Raw genomic sequence first — 16,104 nt, 5'->3', positions numbered from 1 at the left:
AATATAAATAGTACAGACAACGTTCTTTAACCACATGCAATAAAATTTGAAACAAACACAGAAAAGAGAAAGTTCCTACTATCTGGGTAGGAAAAATCAAAACTATCTTCATTATTATTATTTTTTTTGGGGTCCAGTTGTGGGACCTGAACTCTGGGCCTGGGTGCTCTCCCTCAGCTCTTCAGCTCAAGGCTAGCGCTCTACCACTTGAGCCACAGCGCCACTTCTGGCTTTTTTCTTTTTGCTTATGTGGTGCTGAGGAATCGAACCCAGGGCCTCATGCATGCAAGGCAAGTGCTCTACCACTGAGCCACCTTCCCAGCCCCTTTTCATTATTTTTTAACTGTATTTTTTGTCTTTTTTTTTAATCCTGGGATTGAACCCAGGACATTGCACTTGCTGGGCAAGCGCTTTGCCATCAAGCTGCATCTCAGCCCCAAAATTATCTTTAACAACTCAGGTTAAAGAGAAAATCTCAGTAAAAGAATAGATAGAAAGTAGCAATTATTAAATTGTGATTTACCAGAATAAACTGTGCATATAAAAATTAATAGGAAATAGTTAAAGCAGGGATTAGAGGCAAATTCATAGCTCCCAAATACTTGTATTACTATTCAAGAAAGAATGAAAAGAAACAAAATTGTTTCTAACCCAAGAAATTGCAATTTAAAAAAAAAAATCAAGCAACATAGGATTTAATAAGATGGATGTGGAAATTAATGAAGCAAACTATAGAAAAAGTAGTGGTAATAACAATGTATAAATTGTGAGCTTTTTGGATAAAAGTAGTAAAGCAGACTAATTGGTAACTTTAATCAAGTAACCACAGACAGAGGAAAAGAAAAGAACGGTGGGAGACTGCTTTTCTCAATTCCTTGCAAATAAACTTGGACATCTTAGTGAAGCGGATCCTTTCTATAGTGACATACAATTTGGGGACAATAAGGATGTTTGCAATAAGACTGCAGGATCATCTACCAGTCATTCACAACTGAGATGAAGCTATAGAGATTTCAGGGTTCCCTTGGGGCTGGTTTCAGACCTTCAGTATAGAGGAACTAAAATGAGAACTGTGCCTTCCCATAATGTCTCCGGTGGCTTGATACTAACTGGAGTTTTCCTTTGTTTGCTTGTTTTTAAGTCTTCATTTGAATGCAGTACCATTGGTAGCCTCCTGGTCTGTTTGAATTTGCCCATCTACTGACATCTTGTGGTCCTGCTAAAAGTGTTAGTCAACTTTTCTGTGGCTGTGGCAAAATACCTGACATAAGTAATGAAAGGGAAGAAGACTTTCTTCTGAAACTCATGGTTTCAGTCCATCATAGCAGAGGGAGGGATAGTGCAGAGGGGCCCACATCATAGCAGCCAGGAAGCCAGGAGTTGGAGGGGCCAGGGCAAGATATTGCTTCATTGACATGTTCTCAGAAACCTACTTCCTCCAGCTAGGCCCTACCTCCTAAATTTTCCAGAACCTCCCCAAATAGCTCCACCAGCTGAGGACTTAGCCTTTAACACAGGAGCCTATATGGAACATTTCATATTCAAAACATAATAAGTAATCAAATCACACCGCAATGATCTAGCACAGCTCCTGCTCCTGCTCACCTACTCTCTACCCCTGCCTCAGGAGGAGAAAACAGATTGGTTCTTGAAAAGGCATCTGTGCCATAAATACAAATTCACTCATCTGTATGTCTCCACCATGTCGCTGTCCAGGTTGCTAGGCAACCAGGTAGAAAAATGGCCGAAGCCCTAGTAAAGAGAAGAGACACGCTTTGTAAAGTCAGAAAAAATAAAGGTGGATTCCTTCCCTTAGAACCCCTTTACAAACTGCCAGGCGGTGGGGTATAATCTGTGCAGTAGAAATTATTGCAACTGACTGTGTGGCTGGTGAAAGGCATTGGCCCAGGGGAGTCATGACCCAAACCACCCCTGTGTGTGAAGGGTACTTCCCTGGTGTCTTTTGCCCTTGAAACAGAACAAATGCTCAGTGGTTCCAGCTAGGGCAGTGTTTCAGCTCGTGTCTGTGTAATTCCATTCTGTGGTTAGCACAGTCTCTATAAAGCCCAATCTTCCTTAAGAACTGCTGCTATACCTCCCCTGGCACTTCATCCCTCTACCTGGTTCATATGGAGCCTGCCTGTCTGTGCTTCTGTGGGCACTGGCATGTGTCTTGTGCTCTAAGGAACTACACAGCCTTCCTACCTGGTGTGTGTGCCAGGGTCTGCTCGTGGTGACAGGTGTTGATGCTCAGCTGCTAATTTGCCCCATTAGAGACAATGTGGTAGGATCTGATGGTACAATCTGTTCATTTGAGGTCTGCCCTGATTTTTCCTGTCTAGAATATATTGCTAACTTTATAGAAACAATAAAAAAGGGCGGGGGGAAAGGCCCTTTAAATGGTTTTTCTGGGGAGAAAAATCTATAAGTCAATTGCTTTTTTTTGTCTCTTATAAATTTATTAAAAGTGATATAATTAGGGGCATGGCTTTGCCTTAGAGGACACATGGTGCTTGGTGAACTGTGACATTGGTCTGATGGTGGTAAAATGATCCATTTGGTTTTACCAGCTGTGCCTTTGGAGGGAGCTGAATGACAGAAAACACATAAAACTCAACAGATGAAAACATTCTGGTCTCCCAGTCCTCATCCTGATCACTCTGCATCTCAAAGAAAGCATTCTTGGGATTTGCTGGGTAATTCTTTGGTGATCCAAGCAGTGCTAAGCTTAGGTCAGTAGGACGCCAGAAGGCCAAATGGCTCCCACGCTCCATTCATATTCCCTATTAGTATGACATAAATGGCTCTGGCAGAATTTAGAGATGTTATGGTGTCTCCTTCACCAAGAAGAATTCCCATATGGGAGAGCAGATTGGTGCAGTGATAGCCAGTGTGGAGTTGGAGTTGGGTTGCCTATGTTTGAAGCCTAGTCACACCACCTCCAACTTCTGGAGTTTTCTAAGGCTTGGTTTACTCAGCTATACAACAAGGGTGTGAACACCTGCCTTGTAGGGGGGATGCCAGGGTTCAGTGAGTAGGTTCTTAGTTCGAGGATTACACTGAGTAAGCTCCCAATGGTAGCTATTTGTCATTATTATCAGGCACAATACTAAACTCTGCAGGAAAATGATTCAGCTTACAGGGAAGCCTTGGGTTCCTGACTAGCCTAAGAAAGTAGGGGGTCATTGTTGGACCCCTGTAGCCTCCTCCCTGTCAGCCTAATACTCATGACTAGCTGGTGCAAAATGGGGGTGGATGAGAGTAAAAGGAATTCCCTTTTATGGCCATGATCCTGACCCAAGAAATCTGAACCACAATGTCTCTCACTGATTCTTTCCTATGCTGGGAGAAATCTTAGAGGCAGAGAGACAGGAAAGAGTAAGAAGGGTGCTACTTCATCAGACTCTGGCTTTCTTCAGTCCCACAAGGTTGACCTACAGGTCAAGGGCCCATAGACAGGCAGGTCTCTGTGTGGTTCTGACACCTCCCTCATCCCTGTGATAAATCCCCTTGTTTTCTAAGTTTTAATTTTTAAAATTGTCTCAAAGTAGTTGTACAAAGGGATTGTGAGTTAAGTTTTCTTTCTTTCTTTCTTTTTGGTCCGGTCATGGGGCCTGAACACTGTCCCTCAGCTCTTCAGCTCAAGGCTATTGCTCTACCACTTGAGCCATAGCACCACTTCAGGCTTTTTTCTGCTTATGTGGTGCTGAGGAATCGAACCCAGGGCCTCAGGCATGCAAGGCAAGCGCTCTACCACTGAGCCATCTTCCCAGTTTTTATTCTTTTTTTTTGGGGGGGGGGGTCCGGTTGTGGGGCCTGAACTCTGGGCCTGGGCGCTGTCCCTCAGCTCTTCAGCTCAAGGCTAGTGCTCTACCACTTGAGCCACAGAGCCACTTCCAGCTGTTTTTTTTCTGGGTATGTGGTGCTGAGGAATCGAAGCCAGGGCCTCATGCATGCAAGGCAAGCACTCTACCACTGAGCCACCTTCCCAGTTTTTATTCTTGACCATCATTTATCCCTAGAAAAGTTTTTGGCTAACAAAGGTATGCTATGGGATGCATCCTGGAATGATAGAGTTTCAGTATAGATTCCATGCCCCAACCACCACATGTGTAAGTGAGGGAAGACAGTATATGTGATTTCTTTGCTAGCTCTCAGGGTATTTAGCAACGCTGGACTCCTTTCCCTAATAGCCTGAAGTTATCTATTGTAAGACCAATATTTGAATTTTTAAAAATTTGATATTTTTTCTATTTAACAAAGAGCAGTGTAACCCTCATGGCATCTTTCTGGTCTCCCCGCCTCTCCATTCTCTTCCACACACCTTTAAGCCTGTATCTCCTCTTTGCTTTGTCGACATTTCTTCTTTGCTTGTGGCAGGTGCTAAATTTTGTCAGTAGAGGGCGCTGGAGGGCCACTGCCAAAGGAAGGACTCTGGTTCCCAGTGACTTTTTGTTGTCTAGCTGGCATTTGAGATACCTACGGCATATGGGCCTCGTCCTGCCGCAGGTTCTATTAGCACCCAATGGGGTCCTTTCCCAGTGGGCCTCAAAGGCACCCTGGTGCTTGCTAGCTCTTGTGTTTTACCTCAGGAAACTTTCCACCACCGAGTGCCATTGTCACTTCCTTGGCAGAGAGATCTGGATCAGCTATCAGCCTTGGGTTTGAAGCAGGTGCTTTTTAAAATTTGTTTGTTCTTGGATACTGTGTCTCAGCCAGAGGAAGCAGCTGCTTCCGGAATCTGCTATTCCCATACTTTTTATAGAGCCCTCTCTGCTCAGTCTCTAATCCCCATTCCAAGTTAATAATTCTTGGCTGCAGATTCTCAGTATTCAAATGACTGGAGTGGTTTCTGTCTTGTGAGTGGACCCAGACTGACTGGGGTGCCCAGAAGTTTCAAAGTAATTTAGTCAGGTGGTGAATTAGGGAAGGAGGCAGACAGACACAGCCCAGCTTCTTCCTTTCTCCTTGCTGGCTTAGAGTATTGCTTTCAGTATAGCAAGGTGCTCAGCCCTGAGCGAGGGTCAGTGAGTGTTTCAGCCCAGCCCTAAGCCTGCTCAGATAAAATGTCTGGAAGAGCCCCTGCTGCAAGGTGAGTTCAAGGTCAGATCCATCAGTAGCAAAGATGAGACTAGAAACCCTATCAGCTATTTCATCTTCTTCTTCAAGAACAAGGTAGTAATGGTTGGATTTGATGATGTCATTGAGTTCTTGTTGAGAGGGGAAATTAAGGAACCAAGGCCAGCAAAGGCATACAAGCTGGTCAGTGAGCCTGCCACACACCAACTGCTCCTCTATCCTCTCTCTCTGCCCTTGCCCTTGACTTTCCCCTGCCCTCCAGAAGCATGGCTGAACTGCTCCTGCATTTACATAAGGAGAGCTCAGGGCAGGGACAGGTCCCCAATGTGCTTTAGAGAGAATGGGGGAAATGCAATTCATGTTCCTGGGGGACACTCAAAGTGTTGGGGTGGTGGACACACTATTAGTGTGTCGTGACGCCAGGCTACCTTCAGCACAGGCCTATGGCGGTGATAATACCCAGAAAACAAAACAAAACAAAACCCCATAGAATCTGGGGATTCTGAGATGGCCTTTCAAGCTGACTCATGCTGAGCTCGAAAGCCAGAGGAATGGAACAGCTCGCCTTTCCTGACTAGACGTGGTGAAGAGAAGGTTTATTATGGGCCATGTGACTTAACACAGTAACTTCATGCTTTAATGACTAGAGCCTAACATTGTAGAGGGCATTGTCTGGGGGAGAATATCAGGTAGATTGTTAGCTTATTTGGGGGTGTAGAACTTGAAGTTGGAAGTCAGGACCTCATGTTTACTTCGTTGGAACACCCTACCACCTGAGCCATTCCTTCAGCCTGTTCTTTTTTTTTTTTTTTCCTGGTTAATTGGTCTCACAGACTTTTTCTGCTCTGGCTATCTTTAAACTGAATACTCTAGATCTCTGTCTCCTGAGTAGCTAGGATTAAAGCCCAATTCAAAATTAAGAATTTGAATCAAAACGATCAACAAGTTTGGGATTTAAGCACAAATTCTTGTTTTTCTCCTTATTTCTTTAGTTGTGATGGAATAAAGTATCGAAGTTACTCATCACCAAACCTCTGCTTCTTTAGGCAGTGGTGATCTAAGGCTGAGATGTGACTTAGGTACCTTTTGTCTTTGTTTTCTTCCAGAAACTTCCCCATCTAGCATTCCCTTTGCCAACTTCCTGTCCTGCCTTCCCCTACTTCAAAGAATTGACTCTGATTGGAATTTAGCATGTAGTCTCTTCCCACCTGGCCCATCTTCCGCCTTTAATGAGGGTGCGGTATGTAGCTTTGTGAGACCAATTCTATATCATTTTCAGATCATCTGTTTTCTAATTTTAGCTACTTCTTTGATTTCACCGATGCACCTGGTGGCAGATTGTTGTCACAGGCTGAAGGGCTCAAAGCTTGACACTGCCAGAGTCAGAGGTCAGAGGTCATAGTGTGTTCTATGGCTTGTGGCCCAAGCATCACCATTAGCAGTCCCCTCCCCATCCCCACAGTGCCCTTACTGGTCATTTCCTCCTTGGCTCTTACATCTGTGTCCCCTCCTCTCTGGAAGTGCTTCCTGAGCCCCCATGCTCTCTGGGGATTGAAGTCACGTGGTGGGATCTGCTGTGCTCACCAGCAAGAATGGTTGGTTGGCACCAGAGAAGAGTTAGGAATTTTGTATTTCAAGCAGTGTGTATAAGCCATGTCAACCTTCTTTCTCATAGTGAGAATAACTATCCTCCAACAGAAAAATGGCAAAATAACCTACAGCCTGCCCATGTTATGGAATGTTGCTTAGGTATGGAAGAGAACAATATTTTTTTTGGGGGGGGGTCTGGTTGTGGGGCCTGAACTCTGAACTCTGGGCCTGGGCGCTGTCCCTCAGCTCTTCAGCTCAAGGCTAGCGCTCTACCACTTGAGCCACAGCGCCTACCTCCGGCTTTTTTCTTTTTGCTTATGTGGTGCTGAGGAATCGAACCCAGGGCCTCAGGCATGCAGGGCAAGCGCTCTACCACTGAGCCACCTTCCCAGCCCCAGGAGGAGAACAATCTTTAAGCTGAATGGAAACAGTAGATACTGAGACACTAATGTGAAGCATATAATGTCATTTGACTGTTCTTAACTACAAATACATATAAAATCTATATTGTATGAATTATATCTTACAGCATAAAAAGCAACACTATATAATATGTATTATGTGATATATAGCATGATATTTAGCATCTATCATGCCATATATTATATAGTACATTATTATGTTATCTATAATATGTCACACATTATATTATATAATACTTTATATAAAATTTAATGTATTGATCACTCAATATATCAAGAATTCAGCACATAAAATATTATATATATATATATCTTTATTTTTATTTTATTTTTTGTCAGTCATGGGGCTTGAACTCTGGGCCTGGGTGCTGTCCCTCAGCTCTTCAGCTCAAGGCTAGCGCTCTACCACTCAAGCCACAGCGCCACTTCCATGTGTATATATATATACATATTAACAGCAAATGTAACCAATGCATATGGAAGTCTGAAAGAACCCAGCCATAGTGTTATGGGGTGGAGCCTGAGATTAGGTGTTAGGGTGGTGGTAAAGCTTTTACTTTCTGAGTGTCTGTAGTGAGAATTTTTTTTTAACCTTGAACTGAAGTCACATGTTATAAATAATGAACGTAAATATTTTGAAAGAATTGGCTTTGAGCATGTAAGATGCAGCTTGGGGAGAAAAGTCACTTTTCTGGGGCGCGCCCGTGCGGGGAGGGCCAAGGCACGTGCCTCTTTGTTCAACTTCATTAATGACAGCCACTAATTGCAGTCAGAACGGCAGCTCTGTGGTGTAGTTAATACTCTCCTCACAGTTAATGACACGCACGTGTCTTGCTTTATTGCTTTTATGAGTAAATAAGTAGAACTCTTTCTGAACACATTGCGAAGTGTTTAGTGTTAGCTGTTACTAGAGATTCTACTTCAGCCTTTATATCTTCCATTCTTAGTCCCCTCAGCACTCAGGCCCTCTTCTCTCTTCCCTGTACTACCTACTCTATGTGGGTCCCTACTCAACCCCACTTCAGGACCTGCCTTAAAATTCCCAACTTCCAGGAAGCCCTCTTTAAGAACCAGGCCTTAAGGTGGAATCATTTCCATGTTGCTTTGCTGAGTGTTTGTGGGCCCAAAGACTTCATTTTGTATCTTCTTGAGGTATTGCTTGCTAATTGGTTTCTGTCATTTTTTGCATGAATGTTCTTTTCATTCTTCTTCCAGAGCCACAGGCTCTTGGTGAGATAAATACAGCAAACTGTGAAATGTATGGACTTGGGAGAAATAAATACCTTAATTTAAAACCTGATTCTTTCACATTTTGCCAGATCGTTTTGAGAAAACAAAAAAAATTTTTTTGAGACAAAGTCTCCTTATGTAAACCAGGCTAGACTTGAACTTGAGATCCTCTTGTCTCAGTCTTTCATGTGGTGGGATTATAGGCAGGTACCATCATGCCAGGCTAAAAATTGCTTCTTTGAAAATGCATTTTTATCCCTGCCAATGAACATGGGATAGCAGTTCCTATTTCGTAGGACTGAGGTGGTGTTCATGTGGCTTATCTGTGAAACTCTTGGCTGGAACTCTGCCATAGTAAGCACTCAATAAGACAGTTATTGTACTGATTTTATTTAGTCCAACTCACCACTCATGTATATACAATGTCCCAACAGCAGGTAATATTTATAATCAGACTTAAATAATTTACTTAATTTGGTTGAATATATTCAGGGAGTTGTGGACATTTGGGTTTCAAAAGTTGAGGAGTAGGTTGGGGTATTGGCTCAGTGGTAAAAACTTGCCTAGCACCCAAGAAGACCTGGGTTCAATCTGCAACACACACACACACACACACACACACACACACACACACACACACACACACACACACACACACACACACACACACACACACACACACACACACACACACACACAGTCAAAGGATGAGGGTTATGGTGTCAAATCCAACTTAATTCACATCCCCTGAGACCTGGCATCATAACAGACATCATGTCTGTTATTCCAGCTACTTCGGAGACAAAGGTAAGAGGCCAGTCTGAGCTTGAACAAAACCACAAGGCCCTATCTGAAAAACAACAACACTAAAAGAAAAAGGGCTACAACCCCACCCCCACCCCGTTCAAGTGGTAGAGCATTTGGCTAACAAATATGAGGGCCTTGATTCAGTCCTTAAAACTGCATCCCACAAGGATGCTGGTGGCTCATGCCTGTAATCCAAGCTACTCAGAAGTCTGAGACATGAGGATCAAGGTTCCAAGAAGGAAAGTCTGTGAGACTCTTATCTCCAATTAACCACCCAAAAAGCTGAAGTGGAGCTATGGCTCAAATGGTAGAGAGCTAGCCTTGAGTGTAAAGAAAACAAAGCCTCTCTTCTGGCCTCCTCCCTTCACTTTAGAAGACTCGTGGTTCAGATTCCAGGATAGCCTCTCCTTTCCAGATCTCTAGCAGTGTCTCTGCTGTCTGTAGGGTGGTTGTGGACAGTGTCTGAGGACTGCAACGTAAGTATCTTTGAAGGAGCCATTATTCCACATTCTCTAGGGAGACATGGAGTTAAAAGAGAAGATAGAATCCAGATTTCTAACTTGGACAAGCAAGTGAAATGCAGTTCTAAGGAAGGAAATCAAGTTTAGGTTTGAATCTGGTGACTTTAAAGTGTCTCAGGGAGCCACCTAATCAAATAAGTTGTTAGATGGCCCAGTCAAAAGGCAGAACAGAAACCAAGGTGGAAGATAGAGATGAGGAAGCTGTAACCTGTGTGAACCTGCGGTGAAGGCCTGGAGGAGGGGTTGGGCATTGGGAGAGAATAGGGCTAAGAGCAGGGTCATGGTGCTGATTTTGAGAAAGAACCTGGCTAGCAATCAGGACAAAGCCTCCTCCCATAGAAGGCCTTGCACAGTCCTGTACCTGGGCCCCTAGACATCACACCACCTTGACCTTGGGCAGTGGCACATGCGAGTGAGACCCCTGGGCATCACAGCATGGACCACCACTCCTGGATGACTTGCACATGAACAGCAGACTGATTGGACCTCAGAGATGTGCTCTGGGGCAGGTATCCAATCAGAGGGGCTAGTGGATGTGGAGAAAGCTTGTGCTGGGACCTTTTGTGTGAGGACTGAGTTTGAGATGCACATGTAAGAACTGAGTCCAGGCAGGTGAAGGGCAGTGGTTTTCCTGAGTGTTGACCTGCATGCAGCATTGCTTGGGTGTGGTCAGGAGCTTGACAAGACAGATGTTGGGTAAACATACCCCAGCCCTTCCTGCCACACACCAGGACACACACACCACAGCTCTGTGCACATGGCACCTCTTCCATCACTCTGAGCACACACAGCTGGACTTCTTTAAAAAACAAAACAACAAAAAAGACCTCCTTTCCTCCAGCCTGCAGCTGGAGGGCAGACAGATAGAAAGACCCACTGCTTTTTGGAGTTCTCTCTGAATAGGAAGAGAACTTTTGTCTACACTGCCAGTTCAATAGACCACTCAGAGTCTTCCGATCCACACTGGTTTGAGTTATATGCAGATGAGACTCCTTCACACGATGTCTGTTTGTTGAACCAAGCTAAGATGGACTCCAATCTGTGAGCTCACACAAGCTTCTGTGAATCCATGCCAAGCTTCAGGGAAGATGTGTCCTTTCATGGACTGCAGGAGAGGTCCTGAGGGTGGCTGGGGTGGGTGGTGACCCTCTGCTCCCCAGGCCAACCCTAGAGCCTGCTCTGGCCAGCATTGCCTGCTGGGACAGGGGTTTAGGGCAGGAAGGCCCAGGCTCTCTACTCCATGGTGGACATTCACGAAGTGCTTGTTTAGTCATGACAGAAGTCCCTCTGTGCTTGGCTTGAGAGAGCAAAACAGCCAGAGCCATGAGACTCTGCTTCTCAAGAGAGTGGGGAGACAGACATGTTCTGAGTCGTGCAGGACTCAGAGAGCAGACCAGTGTGGGGACCCTGAATGCTGCTGGGGTCAGATCTCCTTAGTGGTCATGGACAGCTGCTTTGGGGTAAAATAAGTGTTTTAGGCAACGGATTGTGGAAACAGCAGTCCCTTGTGAGAAGAGACTGAGCTGAAAACCCCAGAAGGGCCGGGTGCTGGTGGCTCACACCTGCAATCCTAGCTACTCAGGAGGCCACAAAAAGGCTCGGAACGGTTCCTAGGCCCTGAGTTCAAGCGCCAGGACTGGCAAAGCAAGACCAAACAAAAAAGCCAGGTAGGCAAGAGCAAATACAGGCCTGCTCAGAGCTGCAATGTCTAGGAAAATCTGCTCAAAGAGACACAGCACGGAGGCCCACAGAAGAAAGCTCGGAGGGCCTGTCGTGAGCAGCCGCAGCTGCTGGTGGCAGGGGCTCATGAGAACCCGCAGCCCAGCTGGTTGTGAAGCTGATATTCTGGGATCAGCATGAGGTGGGGTGAGGAAGGCAGAGGTAGTCTCATCCTCTACTGCAGCACTTTCCAGCTGGGTACGCAGAGGATTTTGTTGTTGTTTGTTTTTGTTCAGGGGCTTGAGCTCAGGGCCTGGGTGCTGTGCCTTCGTTTTTCCTACTCAAGGCTGGTGCACTACCACTTAGGTCACAGCTCCACTTTCATTTTTTTTTTTTTTTGCTCGTTAGTTGGAGATAAGGGTCTCACAGGTTGTCCTGCTCTGGCTGGCTTCGAACCTTGATCCTCAGGTCTCAGCCTCCTGAGTAGCTGGAATTGCAGATAACAGTGAGATACCCGTGCCCAGCCAACGTTGGGGATCTGAGGATGACTAAATTGGTATGCAAAGCAAGCAGGTCATGTTCTTCTCTTACCATTCTTCTTCCTACCTTGTCTTTCCCTCCTGTCTTTTTCTTTTCTTACCTTTTTTCTTTTTGTCGGTTGTGGGGCTTGAACTCTGGGCCTGGGCACTGTCCCTCAGCTCTTCAGCTCAAGGCTAGCACCCTATCACTTGAGTCACAGTGCCACTTCTGGCTTTTTCTGCTTAGTGGTGCTGAGGAATCGAACCCAGGGCCTCATGCATGCGAGGCAAGCACTCTACCACTGAGCCACCTTCCCAGCCCCCTCTTCTGTCCTTTCTTCAGACCTCAGGGAATTATGTAGAATGTAACTTCTGAATTATCCAAGCTTGCCAAATGCTGTGTCCCAAGCCCAAAATGATTTCCTTCCTTTTTCTTCTCTAACTTGAAAATTTCAACCTAATTTGAGGGTAAACTTAAGTCAACGTCTTCTGAAGTCTCCGGGAAGCTCCCACTGGTAGGCAGCCTTTACCTGTGTTCCCGTATCTTTTTTTTTTTTTTTAATTTTATTTTATTTTATTTGAGAACATACTGTACAGAGGGACTACAATTACATGGGCAGGATAATGCATACATTTCTTACCAAGCATTGCAGCCTCCTCCTTTGTTTACCCTTCACCTCCCTTCCCAGCCTCCCCCCTCCCCCCACCCAATTATACCCCCCTCCCCTGTTCCCATATCTTGGTGCTTATTCTCTTATATCACTTATCAGATTTGTTCCAGTCATGTGGTATTATTTGCATATAAATGTGGCTTACAGGAGATAGAGACTCATTTCTATCTCCTGTTAAGGAAGACTAGAAAGGGGAAATCTAGAGCAGGTGGCCAGCTTTGCAATGTCGTCATGAAGCTAAGTTTCCTATCTATCTGCTCTGCCATATCCAGCTACTAGTTTTCATTTTTTAAAAGTTTGTCTCATACCCTCAACTACTTGCCTATGCTCCAGCCCTTGCATCCATGCTCCAGGAGACAAGAAGGAGGCAGAAGAAAGATAGTTTATCTTTTGTGTTTAAAATAGACTTTCTGAGAATACCATACAGCAATTCTACTTAAATAATCATTAACCTGAATTCAATCATCTAGTGGCAAGAAACACAGAAAACTGTAGTCTTTTAATTGTGTTAGCCATGTGTTAAAACTTTTATCATTAGAAATGAGAAGAAAATAGATATTGAGGGCAAATTGCAATCATATTATTTGGCACATGTTTTACTCCTGGTAGCTTTTGATGCTTTCAGTTCTCTGCCTGTTGAAGTGAGCAATCCATGCCCTTAGGAAACAATTACAATGTCGGTGAAAACACAAATCACATGGAAGGTTGAAGTTCTCATTGAAACTTAGGTGTGCAGAAATGTTCCTTCATTTTCGCAACTTGACCTGCCCACCAGCCCCTATTTTCATTAATGACTTGGAGAAAAATCTTAAAGGTAATGTAGACACTTCTGCTTTATGATGGAATCTTGAGGTAATTCAGATAAATCCAGGGCTCATCCCTCCCTCTCTTCTTGTCTTCCCTCAGGAGTGGCCCCCTCTGCTCATTCCCTTAACCTAAGAAGGAGGCACGGGACATCTCATCTTCCTCTCCCCACCCCCACCCCCACCCTAGGACCTGTTAGATCTGGGACACTGTTTTACTGCTTAGATTTCTCCCCTGCAGATTGCAAGCAGTTGGCACACAGGAAATGGTTAAAATGTGACAGATGCATCGATGAGTGTCTTAGATGCACCACATAATTAATTCAAATGGTACCATAATGATCTGAAAATCCTGTGCAATTAAAAGTCTATTTCTCCAAAGCCTCGCAGAGCATTTATGGCTTTCTTACAACCCTCGGGCTCAGCTCTGTGGCTGTGTACTTCCCCTCCTCCACCAGAGCGTGGACTCCTGAGGGAGGAGCTCCTGACTCTCAGGGTGCTGAAAATGGGAGCAGGAACCCCTTCAGTGACCACAGGAGTGTTGGGCTGGCTCTTACCACTAACAATTCACTAACACCACTATTAGTGGCTCTTTTTTTTTTAAGGTTTTATTTACATAGTTCCATGGAATCAGACCCAGGGCCTTATGCATGCTAGGCAAACACCCTACCACTGAGCTACATTCCCAACCCCTATTAGTGGCTCTTACTACTAACCAATGACTCTCACTTGAGAGGAAATAGAATAAATTTCTACCTTCTATTTTGGAGGGTAACTTGCTGAAGTTTTCTATTATCTATCTATCTATCTATCTATCTATCTATCTATCTATCTATCTATCTATCTATCTATCTATCTATCTATCATTTATTTTTTATTTTTATTGTTTGTGCCAGTCCTGGGGCTTGAACTCAGGGCCTGGGAGCTGTCCTTGAGCTTTTTGTGCTCCAGGCCAGCACTCTACCAATTGACCACTTGAGCAACAGCTCCAATTCTGGCTTTTTGCAGGGGTGGGGGGCTAGTTACTTGGAGATATGAGTCTCACAGGCTTTTCTGCTCAGGTTGGCTGTGAATCGTGGTCTTTCAGACCTCAGCCCACTAAACAGCTAGGATTACAGGAGAGATCCATTTTATATTTTAAGAAAAAAAAAAGATGCTTTTGTTTTTCAGAAATCCTCCACCTACGTTACTGCATCCGGACAAATGGTGCAAAGAATTCAATGACTTCATCTCACAGTGAGTATGTCCGCCCCTGAAAAACCCAGCCGGGCTGAGACAAGTCAGGGAGAAGTCAGGGCTGTGGCATCTACTTGACCGTACACACAGGATTCCTTCTAGACAATGAGAGAGAAGAAATGCATTTTTTTCTTTTTGCTCATGTGGTGCTGAGGAATCGAACCCAGGGCCTCATGCATGCAAGGCAAGCGCTATCACTGAGCCACCTTCCCAGCCCATCCATGAGATTCTTATCTCCAATTAGCCACCAAAAAGCAGGAAGTGGAGCTGTGACCCAAGTGGTAGAGCACCATCTTGGAGCAAAGAAATGCAGGAACAGCACCCAGGCCCTGAGTTCAAACCCCAGGACTAGCACACACAAAGAAATTGTCTTGATCATCTTCCTTCACTATAGCCTATATCTCCAATCATTTACCCACAATCTTCACATCAAATAGCTCTGAGATAGTTGAATAGCTCTTTTGTAGTTGAATCATATAGCAGCAAAACCTCACCTTACATGAATTGATTTGGAGGCAATGCATGACCTGAACTGCTGAGACCCTATTTGTAGTCATTATCTGTCTTGCTCGGTGTGAATATTCTGATGTTTGGCTGTGGATCTGTTCTGTTTGATTACAGTGTGCTATCCGAGCTCCTGATGGGATGTTAGATAATGTACAGTAAATGGACTGGTTTTTCTCTCTAAAACCTGATGGAATTTAGACTTCTGAGAACTAGGAACTTGTCATTTTCCTATCAACTACAGCATAGCTCAGGGTCATTGAACTTGCTTACTCATCCAGTCCATCCTCATTCTGGGCTTTTTTTGGGGGGGGGGGAGGGTGAGATGGAAAAGTGTTCTTCTAGAGAACTCTACCGAGAGAGGCTATATTGCAATTTGTCTGTGAAGTTCAAGGACATGGCTAGACAAGCCAGATCTTTGTCCACCACTCCAATCTAGAAGTCTAACTGCAGAATAAACCAGGGGCAACTCCAAGTTCATGGATAATGTCTGGCTATCTGAGAGGAACAACAGATTCCAACAAGAGAGATGATGGTCACAGGCCACTTTCTGAGAATTAAGAGGAGCCAGGGAAGAGGTCAAAGGAACCTCATGGTTCAGGACTGTATCTCAGCCCACCCAAGAAAGAGAGAGAGAGAGAGAAATCTGGGAGCCAAGCTTCTGATGCAAAGACTAGATCCAAAGAATTCCTCCCTTTTACATTGCATTGCAGCACACAGATACCCTTGACCGACCTTCTCTAAGGATTGACCTAGAAAAAATCCATTACATATTCACCAACCCACCTTCTTCCAAGCTCTCCTGATGCCTCGAAGATGTGAGGTGACTCAGAAGTTCGGTTTAGGTGTATTTTTCCCATTATGTTTGTATTCTACAGCCAGCACAGTATTGCTTGAATGGATCAGAGAATAAAGGTACATAATTGGTGGTAAAGTCAGGACAGTTAGGATGATATACATGAGAGATGTTTTCCTTATGGAAAGTTCTATCGTGGACCAGTCCCAGTCTGCTTATGTATTTCCCAACTTTGATAATTCCAGATGTACTCATTGTGCATTGCTTT

General features: G+C 44.6%; 1 protein-coding gene across 13 annotated transcripts in view; it reads left to right on the top strand.

Moving 5' to 3' along the window:
* Window positions 1-16,104, top strand: part of Myo3b (myosin IIIB) — a 397,916-nt gene that overhangs the window by 102,679 nt on the left and 279,133 nt on the right. For all 13 annotated transcript variants that reach the window (XR_011371567.1, XR_011371573.1, XM_070021235.1 and 10 more), the window contains one exon: window positions 14,471-14,536. Coding sequence is in view for 11 of the 13 variants with exons in the window: in XM_070021235.1 (XP_069877336.1) it covers window positions 14,471-14,536 (66 nt within the window). In the remaining 2 variants the exon portion in view is untranslated. The remainder of the gene's footprint in view (window positions 1-14,470; window positions 14,537-16,104) is intronic.

The sequence above is a fragment of the Dipodomys merriami genome, unplaced genomic scaffold (assembly GCF_024711535.1).
Source record: "Dipodomys merriami isolate MVZ:Mamm:240054 unplaced genomic scaffold, mDipMer1.0.p SCAF_1, whole genome shotgun sequence".
Classification (NCBI taxonomy): Eukaryota; Metazoa; Chordata; class Mammalia; order Rodentia; family Heteromyidae; genus Dipodomys; species Dipodomys merriami.
The sequence above is the reverse complement of the archived record's forward strand: the minus strand, read 5'-3'. Positions and strand labels throughout refer to the sequence as shown.